This window comes from Parambassis ranga, chromosome 5 (assembly GCF_900634625.1).
Source record: "Parambassis ranga chromosome 5, fParRan2.1, whole genome shotgun sequence".
In the NCBI taxonomy this organism is placed as follows: domain Eukaryota; kingdom Metazoa; phylum Chordata; class Actinopteri; family Ambassidae; genus Parambassis; species Parambassis ranga.
Genome location: NC_041026.1, coordinates 8,613,894 through 8,639,261, shown reverse-complemented (window position 1 = coordinate 8,639,261; position 25,368 = coordinate 8,613,894). Strand labels below are relative to the sequence as shown.

The 25,368-nt window shown below is 41.4% G+C and overlaps 1 protein-coding gene across 1 annotated transcript in view; it reads left to right on the top strand.

Annotated features, from left to right (window-relative positions):
* The first annotated feature begins 1,153 nt into the window (after positions 1-1,153).
* The window catches only part of asic1b (acid-sensing (proton-gated) ion channel 1b), a 143,036-nt gene continuing 118,821 nt past the window's right edge, over positions 1,154-25,368 (top strand). Inside the window, exons 1-2 of the mRNA XM_028406959.1 lie at positions 1,154-1,740; positions 9,593-9,788. Of these exons, the coding sequence (XP_028262760.1) occupies positions 1,379-1,740; positions 9,593-9,788 (558 nt within the window). The 5' untranslated portion in view covers positions 1,154-1,378. The remainder of the gene's footprint in view (positions 1,741-9,592; positions 9,789-25,368) is intronic.

The following is a 25,368-nucleotide window of genomic DNA, read 5'->3' as shown; positions in this document are numbered from 1 at the left end:
TTCCCTGTACGGCCACCGTAGAAACTTATAAACACCGATTGTTTGGGTTCTTTCCCCCTTCGCGAACTGACGTCTCATGTGTTTACAAAACTCAACCTCAGACACAGGTAAATAAACTTTTTTACGTCTCATGTGAATGAAAATGTTTAGTCACAACTTCCTTCTACATAATGACAACTTTAACCGCCTCAGCAGCTGAAAGCAATTACTCGATACAAGCTAGCTAAGTTTGGACTTAGCTCTGAGAGAACTGATAAATTACGGCAATGACTAATTTCCGAGTTTATATTAAATGCTGGACTCAGTACACTATCTCCGAGTATGGGGTAGGCAGTGCTGGCAGTGGCGCCGACGTTGGACTTCGTCACCCGGTGTAAATCACATCCCGTCCTATCCTTGCTCGCTCCTGTTTGGGGGCTGAATTTAATTGATCCGGGCAAACCGCTACCGCTTCTGAGGTGGTTTTCCCTCAGCTCGCACCGCTTTTTTTTGTGCAGGTACACATCTTGTCCCACGCCAACTCAAGGATATACAAGCGGGGGAGGGAATTAGAAAAAAAATCTAACCGGAGTAATCATCTCTGCATTGTTGTGGAGGCAGCTCGGGGGAGAGGGAATGGATGCAAGCGAGCGAGCAGAGGCGCACCGAGGCAGCTCTCAGACAGACCCAGCTTCTCTGTGATGCAGCTGTTTATCCTGGCTGTGGAAATCCCACAACACCTCGACGGCTGCTTTTTAAAGAAGCATCAATAGGCGATACAATCAGCAGCTATTTGTCATTCTGCACGTGTTGGGATCGCACATGAAGAGCTGTGGATGCCATGTAAGCCAGAGACTGAATACAGCGCCGCTGTGAGTCCCCTCAGTCAGACTTCTCTGTCTTCCTCCTCCTCCTCCTCCTCGCCGAGGTTTGTTTGCTCCCCTCTCCAGCCGTTGCGTGCAGTTTTCTGTTTCTGAGTGTGAAATCAACTCGGTGATAATATTACAGAAAGGTGCGAGGAGCGGGCAGCAGCGCTGGCATCCATCCATCCATCCATCCATGCGCGCTCCACACCGGGCTTTATTATGGAACTGTGACCCCTAACCGAGGTGGCAAACAACGCACGCTTCCTCCATCTGCACTTCTCCCAGCTGCTGTTTTCATGTGAGAACTGTGTGTGTTTTTTTTTTTGGAAGATATCCCGGGTAACATGCTCTGCATGTCGAGCTGTCCGTGACGCAACATCTCACACAGACTGCATGAGAAACACATGCGTAGAAGGGCGTGAACTTGCAGACACTCGTCCTCGTCAATAAAGCATCTACTTCTCCGTAAAGCCAGTTTTTCTGCTTCAGCGACCCCGCACGCTTCATTCGCCTAAACTCATCCCTGGGACATAATGGATCTCAAAGCGGACTCGGACGACATTGACTACAAGCGGCCGGCTCCCATTGAAGTTTTCGCCACCAGGTCCACGCTGCATGGCATCTCGCACATGTTCACTTATGAGCGGATGTGTATCAAGCGCAGCTTGTGGATTTTGTTCTTCATGGCCTCAGTGGGTGTGCTGGTGATGGTGTGCGTGGACCGAGTCCAGTTTTACTTCGAGTACCCCCACATCACCAAGCTGGATGAAGTGGCGGCTCCGCTGATTGTGTTCCCCTCGGTCACCTTCTGCAACCTCAACTCCTTCCGCTTCAGCCGGGTGACGCGCAACGACCTGTACCACGCTGGGGAGCTCCTTGCCTTGCTCAACAGCAGGTGTGTGTAGCTGCAGTGTAGTTTGATTTCCTACCACCTCACCTGTAACATCATGTGTGTGTGTGTGTGTTTTTTTTGTCCTGTCATGTGGGTTTAAACAAACTAGCATTGTGCACTCTGGCTGCTTGGATGATAAGGTTTTGCCTCCGGGAAACTCATCTGTGTGGGGCTTTGTAGTATTTGTTGATTCTGTCTCTGATTGTGTCCACTGCACAGTGTGAGATAACACTTAAAAGAGGAAAACATTTGGCTGAAACACAGTTTGGTAATATGCCCACATTCTTCTGCATGTATTGCATAAAAATCACTGACTGACTCTCTGTTCTTGCTCTGTGCAAGATGTTGATGTTGGCCGATTGATGCTTGTCATAGGTCCAGCAGCAGTGAACTTTTATGAAAGTTCAGCCTGGAAGACTGCAAGCTTGAGTTTCCAATGATGTTTATGTTGTCTCGGGTGAAACCTTTTATGTAGAATGGAAGTGCAAAGCAATGTTTTAACACCTGTCTAACTGGATTTCACTGTTAGGTTAAGCCCCTGGGGGATGTGTAACCAACATGGACAAAGGGGGCACGCAAAGCCTTTTAAAAGCTCTCAGAGAGCATGAACTTGGGCTGCCCCTGTCTTGAATTGATAGAGAAGGAAAGATCATAAAATATCTTTTTTTTCTTAAAGTGAGGAAAAGACTGAGCTTTACAGTTTGTAATTAAATAATGGCGTGACATTGCAGATCACATCAGCTGATTTCTACTTATACACTTTGGTGCGTTGTTGCTGTGTCTTGCACTGATCCCATGGACTCCCTAAGGTAACAGATAATAGATGAGCCGTTTCCAAGATGATGGAAAAAGTCTTGCCACTGCAAATTGCTTCCTTCATCATCTTCTTACAATGCAAAGGCAAATATGTAAATATTGGATAAGCAGATGAGTAGACTTTTAAACCCTTTGCTGACAAAGTGTGGAGAGGCGCCTGTGATTCACAACAGCCATCCCCTCCCTTTACACTTGTTGCTGTTTCTGCTGTGCTTTGATCATCGAGTCTTCTGGCAGCCACGACAAGCTCACTGTTTCATTTTGAAACTTCTGACTTTGAATTTCTTCTCTCTACCACCACCACCGCCCTGCTCACTCTGATAAGTAGTACAATGCAGATTAGAAATACTTATCTGTATTGATTCACACAGCCGTGCAGCCCGAGGCACTGAGTGGATCTGTGTGTGCTGTACATGCTACTGTGACATAAATCCAATTCCCTGAATATCGTTTGTCTGTGACCTCTATATGTGCTTCCTTATTACAGGTGATAGCCTTACAGGAAAGATTCCATTGCTTTGGGCTGCAGGTTGAGTCCCTTGTATCGTATAGATTTCAACCAGTGTGCCTACATCCTATGTTGATTTGTTCCTCTCTGTTTGTGCTGTCAGCTGTAATGGCAGATCATTAGAGTATCAACATAGGTTTTGATTTATTTGTGCAGGCTGGCTGCACACTACAGGGTTTAATACCTGAGCCTTCCTCAAATCTGTGGTGTCTATATGATGATTTTTACCTGTCCAGGCCGAGTTGGGGCCTCAGTAGCCTTGAATGTCAAACCAGTTTTTTAAATGTACGACTTCTGGCTGGACTAGAGCGGACTGGGAAGCGCCATGAGCTCGATGTTGTGTGCTTTGACAGCTTAATACAAACATGGTGGCAACCAAAACACGCAGCACAACTAGAGCTAAATGTAACACAGAAAAAGAAGACTAAGTCACTGGGTTATGGCAACAACATGACGGCATGACAACATTGTCTCATGCAGCTGACAACGTTGATCCGCCTCCATATTTCCACCTAAACTCCTAATACAGGCAAAGAGGTGAAATATTAGTGGCGCTAAGGTTGCAGAAGCAGGGAGGTCACCCGTACAGCACTCAAAGCTATCATTAGTACCGTATTTACCGAACTAAAGGTCGCACCGGAGTATGAGTCGCACCAGTCAAACAATGCGTAACGAAGAAGAAAAAAACATATATAGGTTGAGGTAGACAAGCCTAGAGTGCCCTCTAGTGGCTGTCAGTGTGAAAACAACAAACATGTAAAAATGTATATTTTTTCATATAAGTCGTACCTGAGTATAAGTCGCATACCCAGCCAAAGGATGAAAAAAAGTGCGACTTATAGTCTGAAAAATACGCTATGTGTATTTTAAGTCCTCATTACAATGAGTGAGTTATAATATAAATACACTGTTGTCATAACTGTGAACTGCAGTTTCATCTTCCATCTCAGAGGTTGCCGCTTGGTCTGATCAGATGAATATTGTGTGGGAAATCGTGACAGTGAAATCATTACTGCAAACAGCAGGCATGTGCTCTCACAATATGGCTGCAGCAATATCATGTTAAAAATCTTTCAAAATTGTCTCACGTCTGTGATCGCCCATATTTTTTTGTTGATAATCCTCTAGTGTGTAGCCAGCCGTAGCCACATTTTCTGGAATAAATAAGATGCACCTGGAGAGTAAAAAAAATAAGGCCGCGAGATAAAGGAAACGGAAAAATGAAAGCAGTGACTCTTGCTCTAAGTGACTTTGGGATGAGTTGACTTTAGATGGAGGGAGGGAAATACAAGCAGAGGCAATTAACTTGTGTCTCATAAGCTGTGTGATGAACAAGCCTTTATCCCTGTGTAATTAGTGCTGTTTGTTAAGCTACAGAGTTGTCCCACTGATTAACACTCTTTCACAGTTTCGTCCCCTTCTGTTCATTTGGCCTTGGGTTGCAGTGGGGGTGTCCGTTTTAGTTTTTGCCTGCTCAAAGATTGGTACAGTACATGTCGTTTTCTTTACAGATGATAAGGCCGGTAGATTTTATGCATCCATGCTGGCAGCAGCTGAGGCTGGAGGCTTTGTGTTTTTGGGTTGTCTGGAAGTCTGTCATGTTCTTATAAAGATAATATCTTAAGAAAACCTTGATGGAAATACTCAAAATTTGGCATAACTCTTCAGTTAATGTCAAGGATAAAATAAGGAGATAGGTCAAAGTACTCATTAGAATGTAACTTCAAAGGTCAATGTCATTGTGAAGTAATCCTTACAATGTCCCTTATGCCCTGTTTACACTGTGCGATTTTTAGCGATCTTTTAAGACCATTGCATGAGACACTACGCAACGTGAATCTAATAAACTTTGGTACGACGTCAAGTTCAGTACGACATGCAGATTGTACGATGACCATTTACTGAATCACAGGCGATCAAAGGTTATGACGTACATCAACATGCGAGGAGGAGGAGGATGTGGATGTGGAGTGACAGGTCGTAGCAGCTGTCACACTGTGAGACAGTCATCCTAAATTTCTGACACCACTAGAATTTTATCTCAGCTTGTCTTTGGTCGCAAGACTGTCGTGGAACCTGCCTCACAGTAAGACCACCGATTTAGAGCCACGCTTCTTCTTCTGTCTCAGGAGTGAGCGCACTTGCCGTAATAAAACACTGCTTCAAACACTTTAAACTTTATAGCTGAACTACTAGAACTTCACCGTAACTCACTCTACTCCAGCAGTTTCTCTAGGATTAAAAAAGAAAAAAGAAAAAAATCAATCACTTTTTCATTGTATTGTTTCAGGTTGAAGTCACACAGTGCAGCACATTCAGAGTAAATTGCTCAGTTTTATTTTTATTATGTCGCAGAGGCAATTATATGATAATTAGCAAAAAGAAAGGTCATTTAGGAGTAGGTGTTGGTAATGTAGTGCATGCTGCCAAGAAGTGTTACATCAGCTCATTAAAGGCAGAGAAGCAAGTCTTCTGCTTACACAGGTCTCTGCTTCCAACATGTTTCCTGAGCTTGCAAACATGCTCTAAATTCACATAAGCTGTTTGTGCGGATTGCTGTTAAATGTAACGCTCGGTAACTTTGACTGCATTATCTGTCTCAGCAAGATCACAGGTCTCATTCAGGATTTGACTGGTGTGAAAAAGTGCTTTGGAGAGGACATGGAGAAGCCAGGCCATCATGCAGAAAATGTATGTGGGGAAAAAAAAAAAGTTGCTTCTGAAGCAGATTTTTCAGAAATAGGTTTATTTGCATTTTGATTGAGAGAAGATTAAAGTAGAAAAATAGTATTAACTTCAAAAAATGATTCTTCGTGGACATGTTGTGGATGTTTGTGGATTTCTGTAATTTAATAGAGATGTGTTGGGTTTGCGTCACCTCACGGTGGCCCCTGTTTGTGTGTTTTTTTTTCCTGATCTTGTCCAAGGTGGCATAATAACTGTGCACAGGTGCAGCATCATTAAGATGTGATTATCAAAACTGCCAGGAATCGTAGCAGTTAATTCATTTCCAAGGACAGCACACAAACAATCAAATCCTTGTTAATATATGAGTTCAATTAGCTGTAATTGGATAATTAGCTGAGATTATATTAAGATGTGTCATCTCACACAGCCTGAAGTAGACACACACACACACACACACACCTAACACAACTGTTGGTGTTTTTTTTTCTTCAAAGGGAGAGTTAGAGTATGGTTTTGTGGTGTGGTTTTCCTTCATTCGTTTAGCCCCCCACAAGAAAATTAAAGTGCTTGTGGCCCGTAATCCAATTTAGACTCCCCCGCCCATGCGTAGTGAGTTTTCAGTGATTGCTTTGGGGAGCAGTGGCAGGGCAATATTAAAAATTCTACCCATATTATTGTGATTGTATGCGCTTCAACTAAAGCCTCCTGACTCCGGGATGTGAGCACAGCGTCTTAAGTGCTCTCCTGGCAGCTTTTTGTTGCTTATAAGACAGAGGCTCAGGATACAATTCAATTAAGTTCACAACACGCTGTAGCTTCTTATTTGAATAAAGTGTGACAGTGTAGTGATGTAGTCCCTGTGTGGGTCACAGTACTGAAGTAGAAGTTTGTTTCTTGTTTTCAGTGAGTAACTAACCTGCATGATTTGAGCAGTTTTTCTTCAATCTTCCAGGTTAGCATTCATTCCTTTCAATGACACAACAACTTGCTGACACCTTCTTGGTGTTTAATCACCTTCTGCTTTTTTCATGGCCTGTCTGGAAACATGGCTCTGCCACTTGTCAGCTATACTCAGGAAGGGAGCAGTCCTTTCAGCATTGATTGTAGCCTCTTTAGGTTTTTTTATGTTTTGCATTTTTTTAAATCATTTTCTTGCTGTTTTGTTTTAATTTACTGTCCAGGTAATTTTCTTTAAAGAGCTTGAAGCAAGGCAACTGAACCTGTAAAGTTTTCTTGAAGATGTTCTTCATCAGAGCAGATGGAGCTGCTTGGAGGAGCAGCGACACGTCTTCAAGAAAATTCTACAAGTTTAGTGGCCTCGCTTAAACACTTACTGTTAACTTTTATTTTCATCCAGGGTCATTTGTTTTTAATTGCAGTTGGAGTTAAGCAATAAAAAAGGAAGGGAAGGAGGTCTAGAGTAGGGCTGTAATCTCCCAGTCGACTGGTCGATTTATTAGTCGATACGTTCTGGCTCGACTTTTTGTAGCGTTAATTTTATAAGGAGGAATGTACCAAGTGCTAATGGGGGTGTTTTCACAGGTAACACAGACACCCATTTCACAGGTAACAGATGAATCAAATTTGAGGGTTTCGGTCGACCAAGACTTTCTTTGGTTCATTACAGCCCTAGTCTAGAGGAAGGTCAGTTTAAAACACACAAAATCATCACATTAAACACATTTTACAAGGAAAAATGTCTTTCCATAGGTGCCATTTTTGGCCACCATCACAAGGATTAGCTCTGCCACCATGCGGCCAGATAAACTACCCACGAGGATTGAAATATAGACTTCCTGTTACATTTTCCTGGTGAGGGAAGGCTGACATTTAAGCTTGGAATGAACAATCACTTGATTTTTGTACTGCCCTAACTAGAAGGTGGATTTGGTAACCTATAGGTGTCGTAGTGTTGTACTTCGTAAACAGGATGTAGTATTGACATGAAACGTCCCTGTACACAACTGTATTCAGATCTTTGTTCATAAACAGCATGCTTTAATTTCTCATGTTCGGCCACTATCTATATATAGGATGTTTACATGCTTCTGTCACTGTACTGTAGGTCGAATGTTTCTAAAACCATTATGTACAGATCATAACCAGGTATGTAAACACACTCTGTGAAGACCAAATTGGCTTTTTTTTTTTCTTTTAATGGAACTTTTGGCACGAGCAATAGTCCAATCTTTTTCTGTCTCAGCACTGTTAACTACATGTAACACGAAGCACGGCAGATTCCCAGCTCCTTTCAGCATGAAGCAAGAGGAACATTCCTCATTCCAAATCACAGCACACACTGTCTGTCATTCTGTTGCCAGCAGGTAAACGACACTGTAGCTACTGTAATGAGGAACGTTCTTCTTTGTAATTTAGTTTTGGGAAATGACTTGAAAATATATCGCCGTTTGAATATTAAAGCAGTGCCCACAAAAGAAATAATACAATGTTTCATTTTTTATTCATGGATCATCTTGCATTATTCCCATCATCAAGGGACAAAATCTTGTTCACAAGCACAGACAAAGCTTGACCTTGTGGAATTTTTCAAAAAAATCCATTAAGTTTTACCACCAATTATGGGCTTGAAAAAGCGGCGATATCCATGAGAAATAACTCTCAATGCTGTCGCCGTGCACAAAGTCATTCGCAGATTTATTGTCAGAGGAGAGGGGGATGCCTTTGTCTTTCTCTGCCTATCACTTCTAATATTGTCTTCTCCAGCTTGGGGACAGACTTATTCATGTTTGCAAGTGTAAATTGAGCTGTCCAGAATTATTACAGTAACACAATATGAGCCTTATTATTATACGATGACTGCTGTTTTTTTCATGTTACGCAGAAATTTGGGGGCAAAAACATTACTACATTACTTTGTGATGCTGTAATTAGGAAAATATAAATAGAAATAGGAGCAACTACTTTATTTCAAAACTAATTCAAAGACCATTTTACTGTTCTTTTCATCTCGATGCGTCCTAAAAATGTTTTCTCACAGCGTCCGTCAGCACTGCATATTCTTAGCACTCCATATTTTGGAAGCGTGTAGCAATGATGGCCCATCACTCAGCAGGGGTCGTCCACAGGCTGTCTGTTCGGCAGGCGGGGTCGTACTAGTTAATTGAGGTTAATATGTGTCTGTGAATGACTGTGAGCAGGTTGCAAAAGGTTTGTAGCGTAGGTGTACAGGTCGTACTTTGTCATGTGACAAAGTTTGTGAAGAGAAATAAGTTAGTGTGTTTTTTTTTTACCTGTAGGAGAATACAGCATTATGAACATCGTTATGCTTTCTACACAAGCGCTTTGCCACCACAGTTAACCCTAATTATTTAGCAGAATGATTAACATGATTGTATGAAAAGAAATACTCTCATTCTCTAAATTATGAGCGATTCGCTCCCACTTTGTGCCACCCATAGTGGCTGGCACACCACAGCTTGGCTGCCAGGTTCAGACCCCATGTGGGTACTGTACTATAATGAGAGCTTGCCAGAACTAAATGTGAAAGAGCTGGCATGTATACACATTCGGTTTCAGTTTGAGGGTGAATGTCATCTTTTTCCTGCATCTCTATTATTATTTTACATTTTAATCCCCATTGTCGTGCCAGAATCACTTGTCTGCTTGCCAAACTCTTGAAATGAACATTTTAGGTACAATAGGGTCGGTGCAGATGGGGACATTGCCACTATGTCTATGAGAATTCTTGGAAGACATCTGAATCTTTCATTCTTGCTTAATGTTTCTGGAGGATGATTATGTAAAAGTGGTAATAAACCTAAAATATTAATTTAGTTTAGTCTGTGCATGTGTAATCATGTCCATCCTGATCTTGCTGTCCAGGTATGAGATCCGTGACCCACACCTGGTGGAGGAAAACGTCCTGCAGGTCCTGAAGGAGAGAGCGGACTTTGACAACTACAAGCCACGTCCATTCAACATGCGTGAATTCTATGACCGAACGGGCCACGACATCAAGGACATGCTGCTTTTCTGCTCCTACAGAGGCAGGGACTGCAGTCCTGAAGACTTCACAGTGGTGAGTCAGGCGTACCCATGGTTAAATGTTCTCTACAGGGCCAGCCGAGGCCTGCCAACATGAGGGTCATCTGAGCATGTCTGTGTAATATGAGGATATAGTTTATTGTAACATCTATATATAATGACCAGTGTTGAGCAATCATCACTGAAGTTTGCTTTTGGGAAATGGTATATTGCAAAACATACAAGTTGGACAACTAAATTGTATTGTACAGCCATTGTGTACACTGTGCCAGCAGGTCCCCTGCACATAGGCCTTAGTGTGAACAGCTTAAACAATTCTAATAAAAGATTGGTGCGCCATAGGTCAGTGCCATAACATCTTCTTTATGAGAGAAACATTGCCACTCTGGGATCTTGTCTTTATTTTTGTTCATCTATTGGAATGGTTTCAGATATCCAGTTATTGAACTGAAACCTGTGTGACCTTCATACAGTACATCAGACACAGCTGCAGTAAAACCACTGAGTTGTCTGAAGCATGGGGAAATCTCATTATATTCTGCTAAATGTTTAGAAACTGCATTTTGTTTTTGGAAATGTCTTCTTAATACCAGCCAAACAGACTAGTATGTGGTACTTTAATACGATGAGACATTGAGTCCTTGCAGCAGCAGCAGCATGCATTCAGTATAAAGACAAATGGAATACAATAGAATAAAAATATAAGGTGGAAAGTAGAATATAAATTGCAAAAATAGTGACAATAATATAAAGATTACATTAAATGTAACACAAATTACAGTTTGACAAGACATATATATACTTCATATATTCATGAATATCATGAATACTAACAACTCCAATAGGAGTATTGTACTGTGGGGGGGAAGAAACAGTGTTGCACCAAGCAACTGCAAACATGAAGATAAAGGTCCAGAACAGACGGTGTCCTGAGGATGTAGGTGTACCTATAGGAGTGGAGGAATCACAGCAGCAGTCTGAGGGTGCAGTGGTGTTGTGGAGTCTGACTGCCCTCAGGACAAAGGACCTTCAGCAGTGTTCCTTCTTGCACTGTGGGTGCAGAATTAACTGTGGGTGAAGAATTAACAAACGTTCCCACCGTCACATACAGAGGCTGTGGTAGTTGTTAGGGACCCAGTACACTTATGATGCTGCAATGTGAGGTGGATCATGTTGAGCATTAGATTTGAGTAGTTGCAGAAGGCAAGAAAACATGCCAGATGGTGCTACACTGTGCACTGCTGTATTAGTACAGTGGAAAGAGGAACAATGTCTTCACTTGTTGTGTCTGTGTGTGAGTGTGAGTGTGTGTTGGTGCTGGCCAAGTCGTGTCCGGAGCTGCTTATCACAGCTTGTTGGCTCACAACGCTTGTTTACTGCTGCTGCAAATTGGATTGATAAGTGCGGTGACTCTCGACCATACATTTCATTTGTGGGCTGCAATAATACAATACAGAACTGCTGAGGTGGCTGATATGTCTTTGCTTGTTTGTAATTGTTAGTGATCACTTTCCTATTATACTTAAACACTGCCTAATTCATGAATATTTATTTTTCATTTAACAGCACAGGGTGGAGCTGTTCTAATGGGGAATGTTTTTAGATACTACCTATACTGCTGGACTGCATAATGTTGGACATCCTGGTGGTTACATACTACAAATACTGGATTCATCAGTGTACAATATTAATGGATTTTAGACTGTAAAATCAACCATGAAAATTGTGATGTATGCTATCTCTCAAACTGTGTCAGGAGGGAATAACTGACAGCGGAGAAGATAGCTAGTAAAGATGGCACGATGATTGCAACTTAATAAACAAATAAGTTGTATAAGCTTCGCCCACTTTCATTGCTAAGAGCTCCAATACATCAAGACATGTTTCTAATTTTATTATAGTGTTCACTTCTAGTCTCACTCGTAAGCTCTGTGTCCTTCAGGGGTTCTTCAAGGTAGACTAGGTCCTGTTCTGAGTAGGGCTGCAACAGACGACTATTTTGATAATCGAATACTCGCCAATTATTTTCACAATTATTCGAGTACTCGGTTCACACGCAAATGTCATAGTTCCTACTTTAGAAAGCTGCTTTGTCACACCGAGCTGCAAACGGCTCACCCGGGCTTTTAACCTTGGGCCTCCTACACCATTCTCGATGACGTCACTAATGAGTCATTGAATACTAAATTAGTGGTCGATGCATTTTGCCCTTTAATATTACTGGAGTACTCGAATAATCGTTGCAGCCCTAGTTCCTAGTATTGTTCCCCCATAACCCATAAAGCCATGTTGTACAGACAAGGGCTACTACACAGTCCACGTAGTGTGACTCCTCTAGTGTGCTGATGTCTCCACATTCACTGGTTGTGCTCATGGCAGATGGTGCTACTGCTGTATCAGTAGACCTGCTTCGGACAACTCAGCATAGAGCTCTAATGGTGTGGAAAAAAATCTTCATTCTGATAGAAGAAGGAAAAAAAAAACATACAATAACCGCTTCCGCTGGTCTCTGCCTCTACTCACTCCAGAGCATGCAAGCAGTGAAAGTGTGATTAACCCTGTTGGCCGCTGCTGCTGCTTGTTTACCCTTGTTGCTTGTGCCTCGCTAGCTGTTTTCTGGCTGTGGTCTCTGCTACTATAGAGCTCCTCAGGTTTCATCATTTTATCAGCGATCTGATGAAATAAAACAGTCAATAATAAAACCTAATGCACTTTGTCTCATTGAGATTGAGAGTGTAATACTAGACTATCTAATCCTCTAATATATGAATTGCTTCTCAGCTTGCACTTTGTTAGGATTGACTGAATTTAGTTTTTGGTTTGCTTTCAGGTGTTAAGTTCAACATTGTGAGTAGTGTCTTCATCAAAAGTGAGTGTTTGGGATCAGCTGATTAGTAGGCACTACTACTGGAAGTACTGCAAGTTATTCAGTGTGTGTCTGACGCTCCCCCGCAGTGTGTTCATGCCACCATCTTTCTCCTTGGAAAGACATCTTTTAATTAGGAATTCAGAAGGTTGGGCTTATGAATTTAGGCCCAGCATACATTAAAGAATCCCAAATTAATATTAATAGACGACCCACAGCTTCTGAACCAGGCTGCATTCAATTAACCATCGCTGCAGGAGATAATGAGAAACCACTAAAGAGTGGGTAAAACACAAAGAATGTCTTGATTGTTCATGACCTTGTGTCACATGGAGGAACCATAAATGTACAGAATCAGTTTAAGAAGAAAATGACTGAGCATACAGTCTGTCTTGCTGCATCCCTTTGGAACCCTCTGCAGATAGTACGTTGATAGACGATTGATGTCACAACCTCTGAGTTATTCCATTTTATACACTTCAAGACACCCACGTCTGTCTACAATCACTGGGGAAAACTCTGACAGACTTATAACTTTGTGAGACTCCCAACTGAAGCATGGGTGGGGGTTGACAGAAAGTGCAAGAGACAGATGGTATAATGAGAGCGAGAGGGAGGACAAATTAGCAGAGATTGAGGGCCACGCAATAACATAAATAAGTCCTCAGGATGAAACTGTGTACATAATGGTCAAGTGCTGCAGAGAGGCACAAAGACACAGAACAACAGCAGCAGCAGCAGCAGCAGCAGCAGCAGCATTGGAAGGCCTATCGGTGGACACACAGGTTTGTGCTCATTTAACCTCTCGGAGACTGCAGAGCTGTGCTCTATCTTCCCTTTCCAGCCGTCCATTTGTTTGCCCAAACACAATGGAGTGTAGCAACTCAACAGGTCTCTCCTTTACACTCTCAATAAAGAATGTAGAGCTTCAGTTTCTATCCACATGCATAAAGGGAAAGAAAACTGTTTTGAATGATCGAGGTACTACAGTACTACTTTGACCAAATTTTAAGAAATACAGTCCATGCAATCTCTCTGTAGTGTAGCTACATGCCAGGCAGTGCAACATTTCACTAAATAATTTGTCTTTTGCATTAGCGGCAATGGTTGACCTGCTGTGTTCTCAAGGATTTAGAGTTGTCAGCTGCTTTAGAAAAGCAGCAATTACAGTGTAGCATAATGTAGCTGAAACATTGATCTTGAATGGCATCACGTTGCTTTAAGTGGATCTCACAGATAAACACGTTTCACCACATTTGTGGATGGTGTTACACATCTGTAGCTTTGGATTTTTAAGACTTTTGTTTATGCTAGAGGGTGACGGGGGGATGTTTTATACCAAGCTGTAAACATGTTGTGGAGATTTACTCACTTTTGGAGAGGGGACCTGTTTGTCATTTCTTCGTGGGCTTTTCTTTTCTCTGCCCTAGAGAGACTGATGCTTTGTACTCCATCATATCATCCAGAGGCAAACATTCATGGTCAGACCCTAGAAATTTAGGATCACTGATTGATTAAACCACAGCTGGCTGGTGACAGTTCCAAACCCAGAACCTTCTCTGTCCGACCACATAGCCTGAAGTTGCACACACAATGCCATCAGTGCATTTAGCTTTCCTGTCAAGGCACCCCCCCCCCCCCCTGTCCCCAACCTCCATTTTTGGTGTAACTGAGACTCTTGTGTAATTGCCATGATCATTCTATTGAGCTATTGGCTCAATTTCAGCTGTCCAGTGACCCTCAGTCCACCCTTGGTGGTAGAGAAAAGTATCACTAATGAGATGTGATCAATAGAGACAGCCTTTTAGAGACACCTGCCCATGGATCACATTTCACAAATGGCTGACTAAAAGGTAGGACTTTTTAAATACAACTTTTCACGAGTGAGATTAGTTGCTGCCATCTTTTCTCCTCTCTAATCCACATGAAGTGGTCCATTAGACAAAATTCCTTTGAAATTCCACTGTTTGTGTCACAAGGACTGTACTCGTGGTTTGATAGATGCTGCCTGGTAGTCCTGTGTAGGCTGTGGCCAGCACGAGGTATCTGATTTCTTAGCTTAATTACTGATTTAATCTGCTTTAATTATATTTGAGTTAAATGTGATTAATGTTAATGCCTCAGGTTTTTAAGGTACCTGATATCTGGCAGAATTTCAAGCGTGCTTTAATGTGGTCCTCATCCAGTGTTTTTGACACAGCTCACCTTTGTTCCATCCTTTTTTTTTTATTTATTCATTGCTATTCCTGTCTCATCCATCAGCTCAAAGCCGATGATTCGGCTGTTCTTTTTGGCTGGACAATTCCCACCATTCTCCCTCTTGAGGATAAATCAATCAATTTGCTATTACTGTAGAACTCAAAGACATGGATCAATTAGGTTGTTGCTGAGTAATGAATGAATTCCTAATGGGAAAAAAAAAACTTTGAGTAGAAACAGGACCACCAGCTCTCCCTGACATCGGTTTTATGCTCATCATCAGAAGGTAAAAATCCCATGATAAAGTAAGGAGCGTCAATTAAAATCAAATATTTGACCATGAATTTACCAACGATTTGTCTGCTGTGCTGCAACAGCCGATCAGATGACTTCGAGCCGTGTTAACACCAAAAATTTAGCATAGATTATCCATCTACTAGGGATGTTATGCAAAATTCAAAGATGCACAAAATAAAAAAAGCAACAGTAAGAAGATTGTGGATTGAACAAAAACTGTGGGAGCTATGTCTGTACAGCATGCAATGGCACCACAAAGAGAAGCTACTTCAAAAAAATAACAACAGAAAGACCAAACCACTGCGGAAGTCATTTGCTGCTACAAGTCGGCGAGCAAAAGGCGTATCCCAGAGTACAGGCTTTTTTTTTTTTTATAGCCAAGGACATGAGACCATTTTCTACGGTTGAGGAAGACAGCTGGTCTACACACTCAAGCCAAAATATCACATGCCGTCTCATACACACCAGTAAATCTGTGGTTCCAGCAATTTATGTTTCTATTTAAATAAGGAAAAACTATTAGCTATTTATTTTGCACTGAAGACGCAAAATGCATAAGCAAGAAACTAAAGAATATTTGATTTTTGCACTTCTTCTGTTGAGAGAATATTTTTGCACTGGTCATAGGTTACCTCCAAAATAAAAATAACATTTACATTTTATATTTTGCACAGGAGAATGGTAGAGTATGTCACAATGTCAAATGCTTGTCTGTGCACATTGCCTTCCTGACTTTGAGCCATACTTAAATACAAAGGTACTACTAAACCAAACGACATTGACATTGTCATTTATACTTGAGAAATGATGTGAGATTGGTAAAAACCACCAGACAGTCACACTGTCCAACTTTTGCAGTCAAATTGTCTTTCTATCGGTTGATTTTCTTTCATCTTTGTTTCGTATAGTGAGTATTGTGTATCTTGAACCCTGTAATGTGTTTTGTATCGTTTTGTGAGTTGACTATTTAGGTACACCCCTACCATCTACAAATGACCATAGGTAGTCTTGACAGCAACCTACCTTACAGTAGTAATCTGGCCTTTCCAGCTGGGAAGGAAGGGTCAAAGAAAGGACATTTTTTTTGACAAGGCAGGCTCCTGATGTGCGTGAAGCGGGGTGGACAAAAGGTGAAAAGAAAAGAGGAAACAGATAAAGGCGAATTCTCAGCATAGAGAGCGATTTGAAAATCCATTTATTCCATGTGACCCTGCCGCTGCTCTTACCCTTGCCAAAATGATTTTTAATAATGAGTTGAGTGGAAGAGATGCTCAGTAGGGGAGAGAGTGACAGAAAGAAAGAGACGGAGAGAACTTATCCCTTAAAGAATCAATTTTAAACAGCTGGTTGAGATCAGAGGCAGAGTCAGATGACTGTCCGAGGCTTCAGATAGCTGGAAGGGCTTGGGGGGGGGGGCGTCGGTGTGAGCCAGTGTTGGGAGTATCTGCTTGGCTCTGGGTTAGTGTGCCACACTGGCAGTGGAAAGGGGTGGGGGATTGGTGGACACTGAGGCTGACCAGCGAGTGGAACACACGGGCTGAATGTGAAGTAGGGGCTCCTAACCCTCTGCTGAGGTCTTCAGTGCGGAGCTCCGTTTTGTTGCACAAACACTGGATGTATACTTTAGATTCTCTGGCAGGTGGCTCACTGCTACATTAGTCAGCTAATTACCAACCAGTGTCCTATTAGTGTGGCTGACTTTTTCCTTCCTTTTCCCCCCTCTTCATGAGTTTTGTGGTTTAGTAATATTTAATATAATACCTGTTTCAGCCTGGATTAGAAAATCACATTTAACAAATTCTTTATTATCACCTTTGACTTCATTAAAGGAAACTTACTGAGGGATATGATTAATAGATTTGGCATTTATAGTTGATTCCGTTGCTGATTGATAACAGCGGGTGTCAGTTGTGCTGTTCGCCGTGATTTTGTTTTGTACCTTTTGTCTTTGCTGTATTTTTAAAATATGATACTTCAGAAGGTGAGCGACAGACAGGTCAGAAAGATGTTTCTCTTCTTCACAGATGACAGGCTACAGCTGTCATCTTGTGCTCCAAGCGTCTGGGGATGGATTGAGTTAAAAAAAAACCACTGCTGTGTTTTTAATCTCACCAGCTATTGTCTCGATTCATCTTTTTCTTCTTCTGTCGACCAGAATGTTTAACTTACATTATGTTTCAGTCTCTAAAAACTCAGCATGCAAAAAAACAATGTCTGAGCACTGCATGAACAGAAACAGATGGGTTTTTGTGGCTGAGCTGGATGGATGAGTCATGTAAGTTACAGACAGAGCCACATGGGAAAAAGAACATTACTAAACATTTTATCGTTAAATATTGGAGCTGTAACTAGAAAACAACCCAGATTAGCAGTGATTGTTTGCGGTCAGAATTGTTGTCGCCATTTTTCTCTGCTGAGAAAGGGCTGTACGTGCTGTTGTGGGTTGTCCTGCATCAATTTCATCCTAAGTCCTTTATTGATGTTGACTTAATCTTATAATTAGAAGTGTTTGTGCTGTTGCACCTGGATTGTTGAGGAGAATACCTTGTATTGAGTGGACCAGAGGAGCATTTTTCATAAAAGGACATAGAAATATAACAACAAAGAGACTCTTTGGGCATTATGTCATTTGTCATTGACATAACTTACACAATGCAATAAGATGCTTGGGTCAGGTTGTGTAAACTTGATGGCATATTTCAGAGTGCAGCATGGTTTTTAATTCACAGAAAGCTGTACTGTCTGTGATGACAGGAAAAGGTGCGATGGTGCAGTCATGCATACGACCCAGAACAAAGTGTTCCATTTGTACTGATCAGCCCTACTCTCTCTTTGTTGAATCCATCTGTGATTTCGCTCGCTCAGAAGTGTTACAGTGATCCGGTTTTGATGTGTTTTTGCAGCACCTGCACTCACATGTCATAGCTGCCCCAGTTAGTCAACGAGTCAGACATTCAGCTAGTGTTGTCGACTGAATTAATAAAAGATGCTTTAGAGTTCCTCCTGATGGAAATACAGACTTGTCACTCAAAAGCTCAGACAACCTCCACGTGTCCTTGTTCTCCTATCCAGGCCTGAAGGCTCCCGCTCATCCATTGTTTATTGCACTTATTTTCAGCATTTGAATGTAAACTTTCCATTTTGCAACCTTGTAAAATGGAGCATTGGGAATATTGCAGTCTCATTCATCTGCCAGTGACTGAGGGCGAAGACAGGTTTCAAGAACTGGCAAGAAAGAAACAAAATGAATTTAAAACCTTCAAAATAACATCTTACAGACTATTTTTTTCAGAGCAACCCCAAACATTTTCTCATGATAATAACTGTTTCTTCAGTGAAAACAAATAGAAATAAACACACTCCTCAGTGCACCAGGAAAGCTGTGATCAACTCACAAACTGCCAGTTGCTTCCGTCTTGTCGTATCATCCCAGATTGACTTCCTGATGTTGAGATTAGGCCTTGAGAGCCGTTCAACTGCTGTAGGTCTGTTGTTTTTTCTGTCTTAGGTTGGAGGCTAAAGAAGTGGTTCTAGTGGTGCAGCCACCCTCTGTTCAGGCCCAGAGGAAAGCTGCAGGGTGTATAGTGCTCACATGAAACTGGAAAAGTTTGGAGGTGAATTGGAAGTGAACGGTGTCCAGAGTGAGGACACTGCTTCAGCGTTTCAGTGGACAGAGGTGTGTGATCAGAGATCAGCAGCCGATCTGCATGCCTTCCAGCAGTGCCTCAGTATTCAGCCTTCTTTCTGCAGGATCAAAAGCAGTGCTCTCTTTCTCATCCTCGTCTGTATGCTATGTGAATGTTAATGGGTTTTAATTAATAAAAGTATTGCGTAATGGAAGTGAAAAGATTTTAACCTCTGTAACCATGCAGCTACATCCCACGTTTTTCTTCCCTAACCTTTTCGTCTTTGCTGAAGACAACTGTCAGTCATTATCTTTTCAAGTTTCTTCGCTCTTTATCTCACTATTCCCCTGTGATGGATTTAATTTTTTTTTCTTCTAGCAGTGGGCTCGGTGAGAGAGAATTTAAAAGCATCAGAAATCACTTGCAGATTGCTGAGTGTACAGTTCACACGAGCCCAGTTCGCCGTGTGCAGACTGCAGAAAGGTGCAGCCAGCATATTCATGCGGCCCATCTAATTTATTGCTCTATTCAGTATTAAGTGCGTGTGTGTTTATGTGCATGCATGCACGTGTGTGCACACGAACAGGTCACACTCAGTAAAAGTTCCAAATTAAATATCCAGCTTCTGAGAGCTTCTGCAAAACAGCTTCTGCTGACCTGCAACTTTGTTGGTTAAACCTCCCAAAAGCAAAGTTGATGCTCTTTTTATCTCTTCAGGCCGTGCAGTTCAAATCAAAAAGTTGCCGGTTTGTAACTTACTAAAGCGCAGCAGCTCTGCCGATGCTGCTGTTTCCATAGTAATTCTGTGTGTATGACCATGCAGCATGTTTATAATATTTTTATCATATTGGCAAAGAATCTTAGTGTTTACTGTAATGCTGTAACTGTGGCCACTGCAGCATTTCTCTTTTAATATGGGAAAGTAATTTTGTCCTAATGCCAGACTGACAGTTAAAATGAATGTGCCAGGCTGTGGTTACAATTCAGTAGACTGGAGGTGACAGCAGAGTGGACCCAGCTAAAATACTGCTGCTGTGCCCTTATTCTGTCACTGAGTTTATGTTCCTGCTTACCCAAGGAAACGCAGCGTGTGGACAGATAAGTACTGAGATTATTGGTTATGGAAGAAGGACCGATGATGATGGTATGGTAGTTATGGTAACCAGATATGTTGCCTGGTCAAAAGAAAGAGGACAAAACAAGGCTCTCCGCTCAGCAACCTTGAGGTCTATTTCTCGTCCTAGCTCACTGTGTTTTCAGCTGTAGCTGCTTTCTTCTTATGGCCTCTCTACACTGTGCAATTTTTATCAATCTTATAAGACCATGGCGTGACACACTATGCGACGTGAATCTAATAAACTTTGGTATGACGTCAAGTTTGATACGTGCAGATTGTAAGATTACATTTACTTAATCGCAGGCGATCACAGGTTACGACGTACGTCAACATGCGAGGAGGAGGAGGACGTGGAGTGACAGGTCGTAGCAGCTGTCACACTGCGAGACAGTCATCCTAAATTTCTGACACCGCTAGAATTTTATCTCAGCTTGTCTTTGGTTGCAAGATGCTGACAACGGCCGTTGTGGAAGCTGCCTCACAGTGAGACGTAAGACCACCGTTTTAGAGCCACGACCAAAGATATCTCCACGATTCTCCTACGATCGTCATAGTGTAAACTGGCCAGTACATGTGAGTTTATTGGCTTGTGCTGCAACTGGATCTGGATCTCATGTCTGATTAAAAATGCCCAGATCCTTGTGCACGGTGACTTCAGTGTCCTTAAAAAGTTTTGTTTTTGTTAGTGGTGGTATTTAAGTGATTGGCTGGATAATGTCACTATAATGAAAGGTCAGGACTTCCAATCTGAAAAGGCCACATTACCTCTCACCTGATGCTGATCAGACTACAAGACACCAGCAGTGTCTGGAGGCTTTCAGCCCCTTCTGATGTGACGTGTTTGTACATGTACATCCCCAAATCTGTCTGTAACATGCCTTATTTGTGACTGGTGAGTGATTTTTCTTCATTCTTGTTGACATTTAAAAAAAAGGGTATTATGGTCATGTTTGTTCAGATCTGCTATCATATCATCACTGCAAGCTTGATGTGTTGGATGAATGGCTCCATTAATTTTAATATCACCATTGCAGTTATTAATTTCAATAGTGGCAAAATAGTTTGATTGTGCATAAACATTTTCAGTATTTATGCAGTTTAATATCAGTATAATGTTGTCCCAAGCAGACCCACAAAGATGACAGTTTCACAATATGCGCTTTGGCGCTTTTTCCTTGGCAGCAACCATCTTTATAAATATTCCATCTTGTGTTTATCGAAACCCATTGTGCTCTGGTGCACGGTAACCCAGGCACACACAAATAATAAATAGCACCCAATTGTGTATGATTATGATTCATGTTGTCAGCATGTGTCAGCCAGAAAAGAGAAGAGAACTCCTCCAGGTAAAACAAATGCTTGTTTACAGAAAGTAAACTTTTTGGATTTAATAACATATTAAATCACTTTAAAAGGCAGATTTTTTGTCAGACCAATGCAGAGGGGAAAAGGAATTTGAATTTATTTGGCATTTCTGTTTATGCAACATTTCCTAGATAGCTATCAGCCTGTGATTCTCAAAACCAACCTGTCCACTGACATTACTATCAACACTTAGCCTTTACCACACTGACACAAAAGCCTCCATTTTCTAGTTCAAGGCACCGCACAGAGTCACAGCTAGAATAATCACTTTGTCCAGTAGGCTATAAGAGGTGGGTGGTTGGTGCAAAGCAAGGGTGGATCTGCTTTTTTCCTTTATTTATTTTTTTTTTCTGCTCCTCCTGCTCTCGTCTGTCTGATGGTGTATAGTCCTGCAGACACAATATGTGGACAGCCGTGTTTTTCTGGTTCAAAGCTTGGTGGTTTAGCTCAGCTAGAGAGCTTTACTTCAAAAACAAAAAAAAGCCTTCACTTAGGACTGTTGTGCATAATTTTCATCCTGCAGATTGTTTACCATACTGGAGGATGAAAGTAAAGATTTGCTGTGTCTCCTTAACACCTGACTGTAAGTGCAGGAGTATGGACAAACCATGGTGATGTCAGCACAAACAACACAGAATCTTATTTTAACCTAATGGATTCTACTGAACTTGCATTTACGTTGTGAACTTGCAAGAAATTTTGCATTTCCATTTGTTTGGCCATAGTTGAGAGATTCAATTTCATCGTAGTTATTTATCTTTAACTGCAGTGCTGGATTAGCTCTTAATTTGCTAACTGAACCCTAGAAAGTTCAGTTCAAGTGCTCTGTTTAATGGTATGCAAATTAGTCAAAAATAGAGTAATTGTTGTTCTGCTATCAAACACACTGGGGAAATATTTATGCCATATCACTCTTCCAAAGAGTGCATGCATGCTTGAGTAGATGTGTGTGAATCCACAACACACGTGCACTGATACACATAATTACATGTATGCACTGAATTGCATGATTACATGTATGCATGTTTTCAAATGCTCTCAGCGGGAGTGCTGCAGGTCAGTGCACTCTAACCTGACGTGTGCCTCAGGTTTTCCAGAAGTGCCGAGACCGCACGCTTTTTGCAGGAGTGAAGAGAGCAGCAGTAAACAGCTATTACTATGCACTGTCACAGCCTCGACCCGCATTACAATTACTGCCTGTCTTTTGGTCCAAGTGGATCCGCTTGCCATTTAGTCCCATGTATTAAAATGTTGGATCCCAAAAAGACATTTTTTTTTCAGTTAAACCAGTACTAATGAACCTTTGGGGGTAATGGGGTGGCGAGACATGAGGCTGATGGCAAACATGGCAACTGGCAGTGAACTGGCTTTTTCATCAACCTGCCCTTGCCTGTCATGAGGACTAGATTTAATTTCCTGCCATTATTCCACATATTATTCCTTCCCTCTGTTCCCTTACATCAATATTGCACGAATACATGTTCCTGTTTGGTTTTCCTTGTTAAAGAATGATAAAATAATGAACCCACAGTGTCCTCAGTATTCATATACATTAGCATATAGGAGCTTATTGCATGGTTAAATAGTAGAATTAATTAATTAAACATCAACCATAGTAAAGTACACATGCTGCTTTCCCATTCATTTACCAACTAGTGTACTGTAAGTCATTGTCTCATAGGCTTTATCTTTTCCCCACTGTGGAATGTAAATCCCAGTACCTGTGGCTTCCTCTTGGCTGTTCTGTCTTGGTATGGAGTTAGGCAAGGTTGAGGGATTGAAGGTAAAGAGACGTGGGCCAGGAAGTGGAAGACGGAAAATGTAAGTATAAAAAATGAAAGTCTTCTTCAGTGTCTACCACTTAAGTACCCTTCAGCAAGGGTCCTCTCAGTGGCTATCTGTAAAAATGCTGGTAAGCCAGTCAGTACAGAGGAAGAAAGGGGAATAGGAAGAAGTTGATGAAAAGATGATGAAAGAATGAAAAGTAATGGCAGGATATCATCACCCTTGGACCATTTTGAAGCACATATTCTGCTCAAGGGTGGATTCAGATGTAAGTTTTTTTTATCTTTTATCTCTATGTGTATTGTACTTGAGTAAGATAAAAGCATAAGCATTGACAGGCGCGTGCTCGCAATTTGTGATTAGCATACAACTACGCCCCCATTTCTTCATTCAAGGAAGCCGCTTGCCTAGAATTGATTTGTGAATGAAATGGTTACATTTTGTATCCTATGAGAATTTCATCCACACGGATTTCAGTAGTAAATTTCACGGTTTGTTAGAAGCAATAGTGCCAAAAGGCAAAACTAACCATAGAAATCCAATGTCTGATGTGGACGCCAGAGAAGGAATACTTTTCAAGTGTCTCCTCAGGGATGATGATGGTTTTAAAAAAAACAATGATGATGCTTGGACCACAACACCAATGTTGTATCCCCTGAGAAACACACACTGTGGCCCAGGTGAAAAAAAGTGGTTCGAAATAAAAGTTGATGCAAAAAAAAAAAAAAAAAAAAAAAAAACACATAACGGACCAGAAGAAAAAGGAGACGGGTGAAGGACAAGGTCCACCTGATGATTCTCATATATTCCTTTATAAACTAGGACTGCTATTATATTAGTTGTCAGAATGGTCAGGGTGAAAGAGTGTCAAATATCATGGTTGTTTAATACATTTGGCCAATGAATTAGCAGATTAATGATTTTAAAAAATGTTAACTAAATTTCTTTTTAATGATATGTGGTTTTATATGCTCTGATGTACTCTAAACGGATGTGTTTGCATCAGTCAGTTCGGCCTTCCTCATTTGTGCATACGCATGGTCTGAGGCTGAAGTTGTTTGCAGAGTGAGAACAAATTTGGGTAATATTGATGAATCCTGGATTTGTGCGTCAAAACGATCGTACGCACAGTCGAAGCACAGTTTTGTGCGTACCCACTGTTTGTGAATGAGGCCCATTGTCTCCAGAGGTTGCATACAGTAAACCAGGCATCTCCAGACTAAACTGTTAGATCTAGCTATTGCCTAGTATGGCATAAAATGATAATGATTTATCATTATCATTTTATTTTTATCATTTTTATAATACCCGACAAGTGTTAACAGTGAAGAGCTGCTCACACACATTTCTCCATGTTATGCATAAGGCATAAGGCATAAGGAAATCAAGTCTCAATTTTCCTTTATTAAACTTCTGTGTTCATAAAAGATTTAATGTCTCCCCAAAAATGCATGAACTGGTCTATTTTCAGCTCTATAGACAGACGCAGTATAGTTATTCTGGCCTGTGGTAACAACTGCTGCATGATGGATGTTTCACTGATGCAAGAACCTTACGACCATTAAAAAAAATGCATGCACTCTTATTTTATTTGATAAATACCGGCTGTGTACGACAGGTCATCTTTGATCTGACTCTGAAGACGGAGTCTAAAGGAAACAGATAAACAATGGCAGAGATGCATGGTACTTTTCTCCAGAAAAGATGACACATGCGTATCTGTCTGGGCGGCGGGTAAGAAAGCGTGGAATAAGCAGAAATTTAGCTGGGAATCTGAGAAGAAAAGACGGGAGAGGATGTAGGTGTGCTGTCAAAAGAGGGCAGAGGTCCTCAGTGAGAGCTGCAAAAGAGGAAACTGACCTCATGTGTAGGCTGTGCTTGTAAATGAAGATGGGTCATTGTCATAGATAAAGCATTACATCCCATACAAAATGTATTAACTAATGCAATGTTAAGGTAACATTTCAGGCCTTAATTTAACATAGGAGCTAATATAGGATATATACAAAATATTTCAGCAGGCACTTTCAGTCTTCTTCTAACCAGACAGAATTTCCACATTTGCACTTTTGTCAAAACTATGGTTGATCAGCTCTCACTGACTGCATTCAGTCTTGTGCTGCATGTGTTGAATGAGCGGTTCAGTGCTGGTTCGAAAATGGTAGTAATGCTTTGTGAGTAATAAGCAATGTTAGTTGGACTGGAGGCTGAAAACTAAGTGGGCAAAATGCATCGATCTGTCAGACTGTGGAGGGAAATGTGATTGAATATTCTCTCTTTGGCTGCAGATGATATGTACACTTTACTGGATTGAGCTCCCTTATATGTGAGCTCTTACACTAAATTACTAAAGCAGATC